This window comes from Canis lupus, chromosome 8 (assembly GCF_011100685.1).
Source record: "Canis lupus familiaris isolate Mischka breed German Shepherd chromosome 8, alternate assembly UU_Cfam_GSD_1.0, whole genome shotgun sequence".
NCBI lineage: Eukaryota > Metazoa > Chordata > Mammalia > Carnivora > Canidae > Canis > Canis lupus.
In genome coordinates, this window is record NC_049229.1 from 50868391 (window position 1) to 50886833 (window position 18443).

The 18443-nt window shown below is 42.6% G+C and overlaps 1 protein-coding gene across 15 annotated transcripts in view; it reads left to right on the top strand.

Annotated features, from left to right (window-relative positions):
- The window catches only part of ADCK1 (aarF domain containing kinase 1), a 147708-nt gene that overhangs the window by 38367 nt on the left and 90898 nt on the right, over window positions 1-18443 (top strand). For 11 of the 15 annotated variants that reach the window (XR_005363599.1, XR_005363600.1, XR_005363601.1 and 8 more), the window contains 2 exons: window positions 7411-7556; window positions 9874-9957. Coding sequence is in view for 10 of the 15 variants with exons in the window: in XM_038545426.1 (XP_038401354.1) it covers window positions 7422-7556; window positions 9874-9957 (219 nt within the window). In the remaining 5 variants the exon portion in view is untranslated. Of the gene's footprint in view, window positions 1-5738; window positions 5830-7410; window positions 7557-9873; window positions 9958-18443 lie in introns of all 15 variants that reach the window. The other 4 variants (XM_038545425.1, XM_038545424.1, XM_038545428.1 and 1 more) reach the window with 1 other exon arrangement.

Genomic DNA, 18443 nt, shown 5'->3' on the forward strand with positions numbered 1-18443 from the left:
TATGGAAAACTCCAGCTCCAATCTATTTAGACGCACTTTGGCTCCTATATCATCTATTTTATGTTTTTCAATTTCCACCTCTTTTATTACTGAGGACATTTGCATGAAAACCAGGTCTTGGGAATTGTGTCTGCTTCCCTGAGGCTTCTCCTCCCAAGGTGGGGTGGTCTCATGGCTAGGGGTGGCCTTATTGCCCACAGGGACAGGCCTGCAGGAGGGTGCACGAGGAAGATGAGGAAGACAGGGTTTAAAAGAAGCAAGAGCTGGGAAGTGGTGGTGGGGGAGGATGGAGATCCAATTGACAGCCCTGGGGTGGTTTTCACCTGGGAACCTGATTTGTTACTGGCTCATCGTAAGCCTCATGGGCTATAGTTTCCCCCTTGATTCATCCATTTAGTAAATACTTTTGGAGCACCTTCTATGCTAAGGCAGGTTTGGTAAACTGTAGCCACTGGGCCAGGCCACACCCATCACTTTATATATTGTCTGTGGCTGCCATTGGCTTTGTGGTACAATGCAGAGTTGAGTAGTTCTGACAGTGGCAATGTAGTCTGCAAAGTTGAAAATATTTAATATATGGCCCTTTATGGAAATAGCTTATGACCTCTGTGTTGTGGGGGAGAATAGCGAGGCCAGAATGTGCCTGCTGTGTTTGAGGAATAGCAAGGACATTAGCACTTTTGAAGTGGAATAAGGGGGAAAATGGAAAGGCCTGGGATGTTGGAGGAAACTGGGGGGTCAGATCAGGTAGGGCTTTGTAGGCCAGTGCCTTAGGTTTTCTGAGTGAAGTGGGAGAGAGTTAAGAGCAGAGGGATGCATAATTGGACTGAGGTTTCCATGTTGAGAATAGATGGGGGAAAAATTCACTCTTATTCAATCATGTATTTGTTAGCAGGCTTATTAATTAATTATGTAATATGTTAACAAATTCTGCCCTTTGCATGTAATGAAAGAGGCAGAAATAGACCCAGATCCTTAGAGAAAAAAGCAGTGCATAATAAGGCCAGATAGGAAGGAGCAACTAATTCTTTTTTTTAATAATAAATTTATTTTTTATTGGTGTTCAATTTGCCAACATACAGAATAATACCCAGTGCTCATCCCGTCAAGTGCCCACCTCAGTGCCCGCCACCCAGTTACCCCCACCCCCCGCCCTCCTCCCCTTCCACCACCCCTAGTTCGTTTCCCAGAGTTAGGAGTCTTCCATGTTCTGTCTCCCTTTCTGTTATTTCCCACTTATTTTTTTCTCCTTTCCCCTTTATTCCCTTTCACTATTATTTATATTCCCCAAATGAATGAGACCATATAATGTTTGTCCTTCTCCGATTGACTTATTTCACTCAGCATAATACCCTCCAGTTCCATCCATGTGGAAGCAAATGGTGGGTATTTGTCGTTTCTAATGGCTGAGTAATATTCCATTGTATACATAGACCACATCTTCTTTATCCATTCATCTTTCGATGGACAACGAGGGAGCAACTAATTCTAATTGGTTGGCTCACAAAAGGCTTCATAGAGGGATGAGGGAGGGGGTTTGAGGGTGGAGAGGTATCTGGGAGATGAAGCTGGCAAAGTCTGATGGGATACGAATAGGATGGGCCTTGAATGCCTTACTAGAGAATTTGGACATTTTTGTCAGTGGAGAGGATATAGAATAATATGAGTGCCCATGAAGGTTAGGGTGATGATGGCCTGGGTGGAGAGTAAAGGTCAGATGGAATATGAGGAAATGCATTTGGAATGGGGAATGGGCAGTTCACATAAGATAGGATGGCCTTCCTCCCCTGCTTTGTTAATTGTATGAGGTTGTCCCAAATCCTGGTCTCCCAGGTGCTAGGAGTTCTACATAAGCTCATCAGTATTTCTGGAAAGAAGAAATGAAGTTTAAAATAGCAGTAAGGAAAAGAAGTCTTGTTTGCTGAATATGTTAGGCATTATATTAAAGCAGCATCTCATTTAATGCTCATAGTGACCCTAGGAGGGAGGTACTGTCAAGAGCTCCCTTTTGTCGGTAATTACACGGGAGACCCCAAGGGGTTGTGACTTGCTCAAGGTCACACAGCTGGTGAGCAGTGGAGCAGGATTCTTCCTGGCTCCAGAGCCTGAATTCCTGACTGAGGCTGATTTCCTGGCCACTAGTGGCTCCATATGACCTTTTTAATGTGGGCTTCTCTGCAGGCCCCGCAGTGATGGTCTCTGGATCATCCCTCATGGACCTTCTTGCACCAATGATCTTAAAGAAGGAAGGTGTATAAGGAGCTGAGGTACACAGCCTAATGTAAGGCCTGCTTCCAGGTCCAGTTGGGAACCCGTGTCTTAGTGAGACAAGGTAGAAGGTGAACTGAGCACCCTCCCCTTTTTGGTAGAAGACACTACAGGCTGAGCGTGTGTAGATAGCAAGGTGAAAGGGGAGAGTTAGGTGGGTACCTGTCCCGATGTTAGAAGTGAGGCATGCAGAAGTCTCCAGAGACTGACAGGCAGGGGAGTAAGTAAGGTCCTTTACCAAAGCATGGCATTGGGAGAGGAAATAATGAATAATAATGAATAATGAATAATAATGAATAATAATAAGTATAATAATAAGAGATGAGTGGTGGTGGTAGTAGTGGTTGTTACTGTGTGCTACTGTAGGTGGCACCTTGCAATACGTTTTGCATGATTCCCTTGTCCCTTACTATCCCATCTGGTAGACACTGCTGTCATCATCCCCATTTTATGGACAAGGTCATAAGAGTCAGAGAGAGTTAGCAATTTGCCAATTTACCCAGTTGTTAAGTAAGTACAGAGACTCAAACCCAGGCATGCTGCACTGCATGTTCCCAACCACCATGTCTCTTTCTGGAAGGAGCCCTGGGCTTATTAAAATGTTGGCAGAAAAATAAATAAAAAGCTGGCAGAATGATGTGGAGGTAGGGAGATTTTCATAAATAAAGAGAATATGGGGAAAAAAGAATATGAAGTAAATAAAGCCCATTCTACAGAGCAAGATTTTAATTTATTTTTTTAATATCTTTTTTTTTAAATTTTTATTTATTTATGATAGTCACAGAGAGAGAGAGAGAGAGGCAGAGACATAGGCAGAGGGAGAAGCAGGCTCCATGCACCGGGAGCCCGACGTGGGATTCGATCCCGGGTCTCCAGGATCGCGCCCTGGGCCAAAGACAGGCGCCAAACCTCTGTGCCACCCAGGGATCCCTTAATTTATTTTTATTTACAGACTCCATTCTTGGCACAGTTAGGAACTGAACCCAGGAGCTGAGCCAGAGCATTTGTGTTTAGGGAAACACATGGGTTTCTTACATTATTTCTTTAAAAATAATTGTTTGTAGTCACTCTTGTAGGGTGATCACAGATACCTGGGGTTGGGAGTAGGTATGATAAACTTGGAAGGCTTGCTTTTGGGCATGGTTTCACTGATGGATTTGAACACATGCAGCCTCTATTAAAAAGAAAATATTTAGAAGAATGGCTCTCAGACTTCAGCTTGCATAAAAACCACCCATTATGTTATTAGAATGCAGGTTCCTGAGTCCCACGCCCAGAGGTGGTGATTCAGTGGGCCAGAGGGTAGACCTCAGAATTTACATTTTTGTGTGTTTTTAGAAAAAATGTTAAATGGAGGTATAATTGACATAACATCAGTTTCAGGTGTACGGCATAGTGGTTCAATATTTATATACATTGGGAAATGAGGACTGCAATAGGTCTAGTTAATCACCCTCACCACACAATTACAATTTTTTTCTTGTAATGAGAACTTTTAGGATTTACTCTTAGCAACTTACAAATATATAATAAAATAGTAATTATTGTCCATGCTATACATTACTTCTCTATGACTGATTTATTTTATAACTAGAAGTTTGCATTTATTGATCCCCTTCACCCATTTAGCCCACTCCCACCAACTGGTTCTTTGTGAGTATTTTTTGTTTTTGTTTTCTTTTTAGGTTCCACATACAAGTGAGATCATATGGTATTTGTCTTTTTCTCTCTGACTTATTTCATTCAGCATACTACCCTTCAGGTCCATCCATGGTGTTACAAATGGCAAGATTTCATTCTTTTTTATGGCTGAATTCCATTGTATTCACCTATGAATCACATTTTCTTTATGCATTCATCCATTGATGGACATTTAGGTTGTTTCCATTTCTTGGCTATTGTAAATAATGCTGCAGTGAACATATGAATGCATATGTCTTTTTGAGTTAAAGTTTTTGTTTTCTTTTAAATACCCAGAAGTGGAATTGCTAAATCATATGGTAGTTCTATTTTTAAGTTTTTGAGGACCCTCCATACTCTTTTCCATAGTGGCTACACCAATTTACATTCCTGTTAACAGTGTTCAAGTCTTCCTTTTTCTTTATATCCTTGCCAACACTTGTTATTTCTCATCATTTTGATACTAGCCATTCTAGCAGGTGTGAAGTGATATCTCATTGTAGTTTAAATTTGAATTTCCCTGATGATTACTGCTATTGCACATCTTTTGGTATTCTTTTTTTTTTTTTTTCTTTTGGTATTCCTGTTGGCAATTTATATGTCTTCCCTGGAAAATGTCGATTCAGATCTCCTGCCCGTATTTTAATTAGATTTTTAAAAACTATTGAGTTGTATGAATTCTTTATATATTTTGAATATTAACCCCTTATCAGATATATGATTTAGAAATATTTTTTCCCATCCAGTAGGTTGCCTTTTCATTTTGTTGATGGTTTCCTTTGGTGTATGGAAACTTTTTAGTTTCACGTAGTCCCATTTGTTTACTTTTGTTTGTTTTGCTGTTGGTGTCAGATTCAAAAAGTCATTGCCAAGACTTATGTCAAGGAGCTTACTGCCTATGTTTTCTTCTGCGAGTTTTATGCTTTCAGAACTTATGTTCAAGTCATTAACCCATTTTGAGTTAGCTTTTGTGTATGGTATATAATAGGGTTCCAGTTTCATTCTCTTGCATATGGTCATCGAGTTTTCCCTTCACCATTTTTTTTTAAAAGACTGTCCTTTCCTCATTGTATATTCTGGGCTCCTTTGTTAATTAATTGCCCATATGTATATAGGTTTATTTCTGGACTCTGTTGGGTTTCATTGACATATGTGTGTCTATTTTTATGCCAATGCCATACTGTTTTGATTACAGTTTTGTAATATAGTATAACCAGAGACCATGATACTTCCAGCTTTGTTCTTCTTCCTCAAGATTGCTCTGGCTATTTTGCTTCTTTTGTGGTTCCATACAAATTTTAGGATAGTTTGTTATTATTTCTCTGAAAAATACCATTAGAATTTTGATAGGGATTGTATTGAATCTGTAGATTGCTTTGGGTGATATGGAAATTTTAACAATATTCTTCCAATCCATAAACACCAAATATCTTTCCATTTATTGCCTAATTTCTTCATTAATATTTCATAATTATCAGTGAACAAGTCTTTCACCTCTTTGGTTAAATTTATTCCTAGGTATTTTATTTTTGATGCAATTATAAATGGGATTGCTTTCTTAATTTCTCTTTCTGATTATTCATTATTAGTGTATAGAAACACAGCAGATTTTTGCATGCTGATTTTGTATCCTGTACCTTTACTTAATTTATTTATTCTGACAGTTTTTTGGTGGATTGCTTAGGGTTTTCTGTATATAATATGTCATTTGCAAATAGTGATAGTTTTACTTCTTCCTTTCTAATTTGGATGGCTTTTACTTCTTTTTCTTGCCTAATTGCTCTGGCTAGGACATCCTGTATTGTGTTGAATAAAAGAGGCGGGAGTGAACTTCCTTGTCCTGTTCCTGATGTTAGAGGAAAAGCTTGCAACCATTCACTAGTGAGTATGATGTTAGCTCTGAGTTTGTCATATATGGTCTTTATTATGTTGAGGTATGTTCCCCTGTACCTACTTTGTTTTTTTTTTATTATTTTTTTATTGTACCTACTTTGTTAAGAGTTTTTAATCATAAGTGGATGTGGAATTTTGTCCAATGCTTTTTCTGCATCTGTTGAGATGATTATGTGATTTTTATCCTTCATTTTGTTAATGTAGTGTAAGAAATCTGCATTTTTGAAATGGAAGAAGATTGTAAAATTAAATCTAAATATATGAGTTATACTAAATGCCAACAGAAAAGACCAACTATATGTTGTTTAGAGAGATGATATAAAATGTAAGTTGAAAGTAGAAGAATGGAAAAAGATGTATCTGTGAATACTTAAAAAAAAAAAATCTGTGGTTCTACTGTGAGGCATGGGTCCAAATAGATTTTAAAGAAAACACAGACAAGGCTGTGTGCAGCAATAGTTTCCTACAAAGAGGAAACAGGCACAGAGCAGGGAGAGGATGGTCAGAGACTGAGTCCAGAGCAGAACCAAACAGTGATGACCTGGATCTTCCTGCTGCATCTATACAGCGTTTGCACATGTGGGCGGCTTAGTGATTCCCTTTTCCTGGGTGGACTTCTCTCCTGCTGCCTGCCACTGTGTTCAAGGATTTTAGTTTCATACAGAGTTCCTAGAAATTGAAGGGGAAACAGCCTCCTGGGTACAGTGGGCCCCAAATGCTTCAACAATACACCTGGTGGACTGAGCTAGTTCTGGTAGGGTGGGGAAGAGTATCAGGGAGCCTTGTCCACTTAATCCCACTGACTGAGAGTGCATCTGGTTAAACAGATCAAATCAGCAGGTGGACATTGAATCCCTAATTGCAAAGTACCCTGCAGGACCGTGAGTGGACACTGTAATTATAGTCGTGGTGTTTACCTTCAGGGGGCTCACGGTTTAGACGGGTGGCAGTTTACTCTATCTGAAATCAATATTTTGGAAATCAGCCAGACGTGGAGAGCTTATCCGGCTGCTTCTGACCAGCTGCCATTCAGCTGTGGCCTGAGCACTTCTGACCTGTGTGTGCATGGTGGTGAAGCAAGTTATAAGTGATGATGGCTGGCATGCTTTCCACTTTCCCCATCTGAGATAGCACCTTCCTCACATATTCATCCTCCTTCCTCTGACCCTCTTTGATTTTCTTCTGTTATTGATACCACCTGGTGTTCTAAAAGGTCTGTTTGCTTCTGACCTGTCGTCCCACCTAGAGTGTAAGCAGCACATGGGCAGGAACTGTGTTTTGTTCCCTCTCCCCCAGGGCCTAGAATGGTACCTGGTGCCCTGTAAGGAATAATGACTTTGAGACTTTGTGCCAGGTCCTCTGCTAAGCATTTTATATACATAATCTCCTTTTATCCCAATAACTTGAGGTAGGTATCTGTCTGTTTTACGAGTGAGGAGACAGATCAACAAGATTAAGAAAATGACCCGAGGTCACATAATCTATGAAGTGGCAGAGCCTGGATTTGAATCCTGGTGGGACTTAACTGTGGTGCTCCACTGTTTCTCATTTTCTCCTTTCCTTCTACAGGGTCTGGGAACATGGCCAGAAGGGCTCTGAAGCTTGCTTCGTGGACCGGCGTGGCTCTTGCTGCCTCGGGCTTCTATCTCTACAGTAACAAGTACTTGGATCCTAATGACTTTGGTGCTGTCAGGGTTGGCAGAGCAGTGGCAACGGTAGGTCTTGCTCCTTGTCAGAGTGGCAGGGGAACTGCAGTATTCCTGCAGGTGTTTGTACCTGTAACAGATGTGGAGTTACCCATGTAGCCTTACATGTGCAAGGCTCCCTCTGCTCAGCTGCACAGGCATGGCTGTGTGCCCCATGTATCTGTGTTCTTGTATGCCTGACTGCTGTCACCCTGAACCCAAATAGAATGGAATTGCACAGGGTCTCTTGTTGAAGCCTTTACATTTTAGACTCTGTATCTTACTTTAGTGACAGACCTGGGCTGGTACTTCTCAGCAAATGCATATGGCAAGACTTTGCAGCTTTGTTGAAATTCTATCAGAAAACGCTTTCTCCAGGGAGCTAGTGTGTGTGGTTCCAGAGGCAGGGCTCATACTCGGAGCAGCCTGGCTTTGGAGAACTTTGAGGATCCCTTCATTTTGCACGTGTGAGGGCGGCTTAGTAATCCCAGACTAACAGAGAATCTGAGTTGTAAATTTCACCTTTAGAGGTGTTCTTCAGTGGCCCGGGAGCATCCTTCCTGTGTGATCGTGTCCTCTTAATGCTGCTGAGAGCAACTCTCCCAGACATGCGTATATAACTGCCCAATCAGTGGGTAGATTTCCACATGCTTCAATGCTTTCTTTCCTCCTTTGTCTGCTGCAGGATGAGCTCATCTTTTCTTCCCCTTGGTGTGGATAGACTCTGATGCACAGTCTGTTTGGGTTGTTGTTGTCTGATTGTTTCCTTAATACTCAGTGTTGTGAAGTCTTCTCCCGAGCGAGTTACAGAATCTAGATGGACAAATAAATAGGCATGGGATATAAAATGATTCCTAAGAGCCTACTGAGTGCCTTTTTGGGGCCCAACATTGTCTTATATGCTTTGAGAAGTAGAAATGAACTGTCCCACCTAGACCCGGCTTTAAAGGAGCTTATGATTGAGGAGTGCTCACATGAATGGGTCAAAAAACAATCAAAAGCCATGGATTGGGTCAAGATGTGTGACTCAGGTGACCACTTATGGCACCTCAGACACAGAACTGAAACCTGTAGGCTGGGAGTCAGGATGAGTGTCCTAGGGCAAGCAGGCTTCAATGGAACCTTAGGGATTTGAATACAGTTGGCTTTTGAACTATGTGGGGGTTAGGGTGCCAACACCCATGCAGTCAGAGATCCATGTATAACTTTTGACTCCTCCAAACCTTAATGTCTAATAGCCTACTGTTGACAGGAGTCTTACAGATAACATGAACAGTTTATTAACACATTGTTTGTGTATCATATGTGTCATATACTGTATTCTTATAGTAAGGTAAGCTAAAGAAAAGAAAATGTTAAGAAAATCATAAGGAAGAGAAAATACATTTATAGTAGAATACTGTAATTTACTACCACCACCACCACCAACAACAACAAAAACAACCCATGTGTAAGTGGATCTGCACAGTTCAAACCCATGTTGTTCAAGGGCCAACTATAGCTGGAAATGAGGAAGGAGGGCATTTACCAGTTCTTTATAAACCAGTCACCAGGGCTCTGGTCTTGATTGGCCTTGTGCCTTGTTCAGTGACCAGCTCTTGCTTGTGGTTGGTGTTCAACACACTTATGTCAAATGGAATAAAGCTTTGGGGGTGTAGACAAGGGAATAGACTTCTTTTGGTATCAGCTGTGTCAGCCCCTTAACTTGGAGGGGCCTCAGTTGCTCAGTTCTAAAAGGAAGAGTTTGGCCTGTCTCCTCCATGTCTGAGATATCTGGAAGCCTAAAATTTTCTGATTCACCAAGTATATGGGGACTTCTCCTAGACTTTTGGCCAAGGGACCCAGAATCAAAACTTAGGCTATCAGAGCAACATAAATATAAAATAATGTTTATTTGTGATAATAAGTTTATCCAACAGCATGCATTCAACTAGTCCTTACTGAGCATTTACCTATGTGCCTGGCATAGGAAAAAGGTACTGGGGGTACAGTGATGAGTGGGAGAGATAAGCCTCTGTGTTTATAGAGCTGAAATTCTAGCAAAGAGAAGATAGTCCACATATAAGGAAACAAATGAACAAGGTAATTTAGGGTATGATCATTTTGTTACGATAAATAATTGAGAGTTCCTGGTGTGTTAGGGCTCTCTGCAGAGGTGGCATTCGTGCAGAGTGCTGGTTGACAGGAAGAAGCCAGCCAGGCTAAGATCTGGGGACAGAGCATCTTAGGGGAGGGGTTGTCTACTTCTCTAGACATATTGCCTGTGTCGGGGGCCTGTGGCTGTAGGGGTGCCAAGGAGCAGTCTTTGCTGTCCAGGCACTAAGCCTTTCTTTTCCTTGGTCCACAGACAGCTGTCATCAGTTATGACTATCTCACCTCCCTGAGGAGTGTCCCCTATGGCTCAGAGGAGTACTTGCAGCTTCGATCCAAGGTAAGGAATCCAGGGGACCCATCTGAGCCAGGCTAGGACTGGGTAAGTCTTGAAGTAGCTGTAAAGCCTGAGAAATTCCTGCATGCAGCTGGAGGTGGGAAGGGGGCAGTGTGGGAGATTGAGGCTGGGGGCTTGGGAGCCAGGAAGGGAGGACTTGCTCCTCATTGGAGATGTTTTTGTGCTGATGGGCCAGGCTGCCAGGCTGCCATCAAGGTGGGTCCCATGGCACTCAGGTTATTAATCTACAAGACACTGTCAGGGAGGCTGGTGCGTGTTTCTGGGGAGCACAAGGTATCTGGGATGACTCAGGAGGGAGGAGTCCTGTTCCTGAGATAACTCAGTTGGCTTCCGAAGTGCTTTGTCAGGTAAAACCCGACTGAAAAAGGTTAATTGCTTTCCAGTCCTCTCAAGACTACACTGGGGCTTCTTGCTAAGCCGCTGAGTGGAGCTGTTGACCCCACACCTTCTTTCCTCACTTGGGATAGGTCCATTGATTTTGATGCTATCACTAGATGAGTGAGGCAACAAGCAAGAAGGCATTTTTTTTTTGGATGTAAGTTGAGTTTGGGGTCAAGTGTAGATACTTTTGTTTCCTCCAGAGAGAGGTTTGTGATAGATCTATATGTCTTTGCTCAGCCTGGAATGCCCTTGGCCCCTTAGAAAATTTCTAGTCATCCTTCTGGCCTCAGCTCAAATACCTCTCCTCCGTGACACTTTCCTTCTCAGTCATTCTTGGTGAATGGGGTAATTAACTTTAAAATTTTTATTTAAACTTTTCATTATAGAAATTTCAACCATTAATGAGAATAGAATAGTATAATGAATACTTATACAATTGTCATCCAGCTTCAGACATTATTAACATTTTGTCAGTCTTGTATCATCTACTTGCTCCTTCATTCATTCATTCATTCATTCATTTTTAATTCATTTATTTATTTTTGCTGAAATATTTAAAAGCAAATCTCAGGCATCGTATTATTTAATTTGTAAATACTTAACTCTGTATCTCTAGTAGATAAGTACCTTAAAAAAAGCTTAAGTACCATAATCATAATTAAGAAAATTAAAAAAAAAGATTTTATTTATTTATGAGAGAGACACAGAGAGGCAGAGACATAGGCAGAGGGAGAAGCAGGCTCCCTGTGGGGAACCCGATGGAAAACTCCATCCTAGGATGGTGGGATCACGACCTGAGCCAAAGGCAGACGCTCAGCCATTGAGCCACCAGGTGCCCCATAACTAACAAATATAACAATATTTCCTTAATAACTTCTAATAGCTAGTTTATACTCAAATATCCCTGTTCCCAAAAGTGTCTTTTTATTTATTTTTTATTATTTTATTTTATTTTTTAAATTTTTATTTATTTATTTATGATAGTCACACACAGAGAGAGAGAGGCAGAGACATAGGCAGAGGGAGAAGCAGGCTCCATGCACCGGGAGCCCGACGTGGGATTCGATCCCGGGTCTCCAGGATCACGCCCTGGGCCAAAGGCAGGCGCTAAACCGCTGCGCCACCCAGGGATCCCAAAAATGTCTTTTTAAAGTTGGTACATTACAATCTGGATCCAAATGAAGTGCATATATTGCATTAGGAAACATCAACCAAAATCTTCTCAAATCTATAATATTTCCCTTCCCTCCTCTTTTTGAGCTATTTGCTTGTTGAAAAAAGCAGATCATTTACCCTATAGAATTTTCTGTATTCAGGATTTGGCTGATTGCATCCTCAAAGCATCATTTAATGAGAAATAGATTCACATAGCATGCAATTCAAAGTATATAACATTTGAACATACAAAATTATTCTTCTCTCCCTTCCTCAGTTTTCCTGCCTGGAAGTGATCATCATGTCATATGGGTCCTTCCAGAGATATCTTCCTATTTGAATTTAATCATTCTGTCTTCTTTATTTCTACCACAAATGATAATTGGTTACATGCCTTCCTCTCATTTTAGACTATAGATTCCTTTAGATCAGGGATTGGGTCATCTTTTTTATATTTTCTACCTCTGATGATGATACCTAGGACTAAGTTGACTTAATGGTTATTACAGGCTACACCCTACTAGCTCCTTCCTTGGGAGAGAACTAGAAAGGGTGCATGGTTTGTATGCAGAAGACCTGAATGTGTGCTCTGTCTTTAAGGTGGTCATTTAGCCTTTGGAACTACCATTTTCCTTGTCTGTAGACCACAGTTGGCTATAGCACATATTGAGGCTTTAGATAATATCTGAGACAGTGTGTTGTGAAGTGTAAATGTGAAGCAGATATCAAAAATCAGTCGGATGTCTACTAGGTGTGCTCCATGAGGACAGACACTTGGTCTTCATGTTCGCAGCACCTATAGCAGTGCCCAGGACACAGTAGGTCTTGAATAAAGGTTTTGTTGAGCAAATGAATGGATGAAATGTTAATTTGTGTCAGAAGATCTCAAAGCCCCAGGCTCTGAGACTGATGCCCATGCCCATCCCCTGCTTTTCCCTATCCCTCTTTCTCCATTGAACCAGTGTTCTGAGCCTCAGAGCCCACCAGAGAGACATTCTGCACAGAGGTCCAGGCCGGGGCTCAGGGGCAAGCTCTCTGCAGAGCAGACGGGGGATGGGTGATGTGGAGACAGTGGCCCTCATGTGTAAGTCATCTGAAAGGCAATGGTGCCACAGTTCCTGGGAAAGTTGACAGCTTTAGGGGATGCAGGAAGGGAAGTGCAGCCTGGTATGTGGCAGGAGGGTAGCACGTGGTAGCTGGCACAGATAACAAGAGTGTAGGCTGGTCCCTGGGAGTTGTGCCTGGGAAGGGGAGCTGGCTGGAGTAAATACTGCAGGAGTGTGTTCTTCCATTGGAACACTTATCTGTTCTTGTCTTCGTGACTGATAACGGAATGAGTGAAGGGTAAAACATAATTATCTCACCTGTCAAGTCAGCATCTCCAGGTCCCAGAGAATGCTAGAGCCAAGAGACAGTGACTTAGGGAAGCACTTTCAAGGTTGGTGCTCGGCTGGCTGGTCTGAGTGACTCAGCTCCACATCAGGAAGGGGTGGGAATCAAAGTTTTCTAGAGGTGCAGTGGCATTTTGCTGGGCAGCTGAGGGGGTGTGGGGAGACCCCAGTGCTTTGAAGAACCAGACTCCTAGTGTCCAGGATGCTTGTAACCAGAGGCAACAGGTGTGAACCAACTTGTCCAGAAGGCAGAAAGAACTCATGGCTGATACAAGTGTTCAGACTGGGCTGGAGGAGGCAAGGCTGAGTTGATTCTGACCGAGGGGGTGTGGTATACTAGATGTATGTTCATTTTTCAGCTCAAGAACAGTTCATATTTTGAGGAGTACCATCTAAAACTTCCTTTGGGGAGCCACCCATATCTCATGTATTTGCCATGAGGTTTAAATGAGGCTCACCCCACCTTCAGCTCCAAGAGTGGGCACATGACTTAGGCCATCTGTAGAGTCCATTCCTGTGGCCCTAGAGATTGATTCAGAGATGGGCATCTGAGCCAGTGTTGGTCAGTGAGTGTCAGGTCTAGGACATTTGGGGGTGTCCCTCATAGAACACTGCCCTTTCTGCTGTGTTAGCTGCAAGTATAGGATGTTGACTTAGAGCTGCTGGCAGCCATCTTGCCATCATGAGGCGACAGCCTGTCTGTGAATGGAGTCAGTATTGTAGAGAGACGTGTCATTGGAGTCCCTAGATCTTGCTGAGCCTGAAACTAGATTACCACTGGATTTTCCAGTTAGATGTGCCAGGAGATTATCTTTTTGCTTCAGATGGTTTGAGATCAGTTTTCTGTTACATGCAATCAAATGATTCCTAATACACTGGGGACTCCTGGAGAAGCATCCTTGATCTTGAAGCATATGTAGGGTTTTGATAGATCTTAGAAGGTTTGGTAATTCAAGGAAAGAATGAAATTCAGAAATTCCAAGGCCTAAACAGGGTGAGGACGGGTTTGCATGGTGCTGGGTAGTATTGTGGGCATTTTGGCCTTTCAGGCTCCTGGTCGGCCACCACGCACCTGTATTGCCCTATCTGTAAAGTGGTGGCAGTGGCCTTTGCACCAGCTGAATCTGGAGGAACAGAGATGAGAAGCTTTATTAAATTAAACATTGTGGATTCTTGAATATGGCCAGAGGGGAGATTGAGAGGCACAAAGTTTGCCTCAGTGGCTCCTTATCATTTTAATGAACAAGTTAATGTTTTTCTATTTTTCTTATTTTTACATCTGTTAATTAGAATTCTTCTCTAAGGAAGAGCTATGCCTTCTCCTTTAGTTACTTATTTAATTATTTTTATCATATGAACTCATGGATATTTTTAATATTCTATGGATTATAGCCTGAAACCATCATTATTTTTATTGTTCAAATTCTTCTAATTTTGGCCATTGGGAGCTCCTTCAGGTTGATTTTTTTTTTGTGTGTGTCATTTTTGCACGTCTCCATTCATTTTTGAGCACTATCAACTTTTTTTTTTAAAGGTTTATTTATTCATTTTAGAGTGGGAGAAGGGAGAAACAGAGAGAGAGAGAGAGAGAGAATGCAAGTACATTAGATGAGGGGCAGAAGGAGAGGGAGAGAGAATCCTAAGCAGACCCTCTGCTGAGCACAGAGCCCCACGGGGCTCCATCTCACCACCCTGAGCTGAAACCAAGAGTCGGACACTCAACTAACTGAGCCACCCTGGCGCCCCCACTATCTTACCTTTCTAATCTGCAGACTCATCTTGTATTTTCCTTACTCCAGCCCTGGAATCAATCACTTCTCCAAGGAGTCCTGGTTCCTTTTATTGGAGAATGGTATTTAGAAACCAAGATGTTGGTGCTAGATATGCATATTGCTCCTGGAGTGCCATTGTTTTTAGGCCCTTCCAGGAGATGGAGCTAGGAAATATATGTATGTATATTTGTTCATGCTTACACACACCTATCTGTTAAAAAAACTGTGAGTTTATACTGGTATTTCCAATTCCAGTCTAACATCACAGAGTTTATTTTAGCTCTCTCCCATTCCTTATGTGTAACTTATTTCTCTGAAAGTGACAGCCTGTTATTATCTACAACATATTCACTTACTTGTTCAACTAGTATACCCTAAAATAGTTAAAACCCTTGGGGCATATAGGAGCAGAGAGAATGGCCCAATCTGGGTGAGACTGAATGAGTTAATGGGATGTTTGAGCTGGGTCTGGAAAGGTAGATAGGATTGAAACATGTAACACTGGGGACAGGTGATTTTGCTTGAGGTTGATGGGTAGAATTTTGGGGATTGTCTATAAGAAACAGAGATTAGTTCAGTGTTACTGGGGACTAAGGTATACTAAGCAAAGAGGCATACTGGCAAAGAGAATTAAAGCTAGGTCACAGAGGGATGAGAGGCGAAGGGGTGTACCAGGGGTAGTAGGGAGCCATGGCAAGTTCTTGGGTAAAGTTTTGTTAAGCCTTCAGTGAATGAGAATGCTTAAAGTCATCAGTCACTGAATATTTTTCGATGTGATATAATATCGTACTCATCATCTGATAGAGTAGAAGCATGAGAGAGGGAGGGAGGGAGAGGGATCACAGGTGCCTTTTCCTTTCTTAATCAGAGTCCTAATATAGGAGGGGGCCTCAACTGCTGCTTTGGGAAGCTTTTGAATTGAATCCCATTTCTTGTTTCTGAGTAGGTCACTGGGCTCCTATGGTGTCAGATGCTTCAGGTCACTGGTATGTGTATGCATCATATTAGTTACTCTAGTATTTACTGTTGGGGCTTGAGGAGGTAATGATTAATAATCTTTTCCTCCTTGTCTGAGAAGCAGAACAAAGGAGATGCAGGTCTCTGCTAGAAAGAGCTGAGAATGTCAGCTTTATTACTGATAAATGCTGGGCTGGAGCATGTTTTGGGTCTGTGAGCAAGTTGACTTGTACTTCAGTCCTGAATTTGATAGACTTACCTCCACAGGCACAGATATGGCAGTACTAGTCTCTAAGAGGGGGGCCTGCCTCTTAGGACAGGGAGGAGTGGAGCACCAGTGTGTCTGTGGGTGTGTGCAAATCCCAAAAAGGGAGGCAAGAGGAAGGGGTGGGCTGAGCATGAATTGTTTCTTTTCCCAAACTCACCAATCTAATTGGTGAGTCCTCCTCCCACAGGAAGTGAGAGGGAAGAGAGAGGCCAGGAGTATTATACTTCTAGTGGGGCTCCCATTAAACAGAGATAGGAGGTTCACCAATAGTACTTATTCACCTGCAGACAGCAAATAGCTATAATTTTGCTATAAAAACCTTTCATATCCATTAAATTCTGCTAATGTTTACACCTGACCATGTTTAGGGACATGGGCTGCTTCAGGTTTGAGTATGGGACAACAGTTGCAACATTACTGAAAGCCACATTTAGAGAGAAGGGTCATCTGTTGTCAACCTTTAGAACCATGGTATCTGGTAGAGTGTTTTTTGGGGAAAAAAGATACTGGTTAGAAGGGGCTTAGGTACAGTGATGACTCTTTTTATAGTTATGCCATTGACCTTGAGAAAGACATCTCTGGCACCAACTCCTCAGGCCTCTAATGTACAGATGGGACTGGAGATCCAGAGGAGTGATGGGATTTTTTTTTAAGTAGGTTCCATGCCCAGCATGGAACACAGGACTTGAACTTACAACTCTGAGATCAAAACCTGAGCTGAGATTGAATCAAATGCTTAACTGAGCCACCAGGTGCCCCAAGCCCCCTGAAGTTTTGTGGCAGATCTTGGGCTTGGACTGGGTCATCCAGATCTTGCCTGATCTCATGTTCTTTGCTCTTCATACCTGATTGTCTCTGTTTATCCACTTGCCACCTGGGGGAAAGCACCAAGTTGGATAGAAAGTGTAACCAAAGATTCCTGTGTAGCTCTTCTTGCCAACTAGCTGCTGCTGCTGGGTTCTTCTCCCCTGGGTCCATCCATCCTGGTATGAGCCCTGGGAATCTCTACAGAATCTCCTCCTGGGAATCCCTTTCTGTATTTAATCAACCAACCAAAGAGTTAATCCAACAAATATTTGGAATTCTCATTTCTCAGTGGAGGAAGTATAGACCCTCCAAAGGAACCAGTGAATGCTAGCTCTTTGCTTTGGGAAAGTGTTTCAGCTCTTAAGCTACTGACCAACTGCCAGTTTTGAGAATAACTGTGCTATCAACTTAGTGAAGGTATGATAATTCAAGAAGTGCTTTAAAGACCTTGTTGCCCATCCAGAGGAACTGTAGCAGTGTCTGGCTCTTCAGGAATATTCTCTGAAACCTGGGGACTGTCGTGGCCACATCTGTCCATCTGTTATTTTAATAAAGTTTACTGAGCCTGCTCTGTACCAGGTCTTGCGTATGGCTCAGTCTCAGAGGGTATGAAGGGAAATAAGACTTGACCTCTGCCCTCCAGCTGCTCACAGTCCAGTAGGGGAAGCAGGCGTAAAATCACCAGTTGCGGAAGGATCGATTTGTCTTCATTCCAGCTCTGGGTCCTGACAGCAACTAACTCCCAGCCAAGAAGTGGTGGTGGGGGGGTGGCCGGTGTGGGGGCAGGAACCTTGCATGTTAGGGGCTCCTGAGCCAGCATGGCGAGTGAGGGTGGGGTGCATACCAGGGAAGGCCTCCTCTGGTAGTCATATCTAACTGTGCCCTTGTTCCTTTATGCACGCACCATCTGTCAACCTGGTGTGGAAGTGTTTTGGTGAATTTTCATGTACTCTGTCCCTCAGGCCCCCTTTTGCTCCTTTCCTTTCTCATCCTGGAACATGTGTCAGAGTATTCTACACAGAGGAGGAGGAGAGAAATGGAATCCTTGCTGTCTTGGTGACTGGCTTTCTCAGAGTTTGTGATAATTTTTGCAGGAGCATGAGCTGCATTTAATTTGCTCTGCTTGGGTCATGTAAGGACCCGGCCTGTGGAACAGAGAGGCAGAGTCTGCAACGGTACCCAGTGCCTCTTTGTAGCTTTCTGTGTCCATAAACCTTCCCAGTACTGCATTGCAAACCCGCAGGACTTTGTGCCGTGGCCTCGGTTTGGGGAGAGTTCCAGAGGACTAGGAACTGGGGCCTTGGCATGGTCTGGGGAGAGACTGGGGAAGGTCTGCCTCCATCGGTGGGGACCCTGGAGGAAAAAGGCATCATTCGGGCTTCTCCCGGAGACAGTGTTCAGTGTGGGGTGACTTCTCTGTAGTTCCCAGGGAGGCCATGCGAACGTCATGTGGTCACCTTGATTGTTCTAGACTTATCAGTGACCTATGGACCTACATACCCCTTGTATTTAAAAAAATATGTGAAATAAAAAAAAAAAACAACTTGTGAAATATCTAAGACCTAAGGCAAGGTATAAAAAATAATTTGGTGATCACTCTTCTACTCACTGCATGATCTCAGAAATTATGCCATATCCATACAAATGTAGCCTCCTAGTACTTCCTTGATTCCAGGCTTTCTCCTACAAAACCAGAAGCAACTGCTATCTTGAATTCATGGGTTGTTATTCCCATGT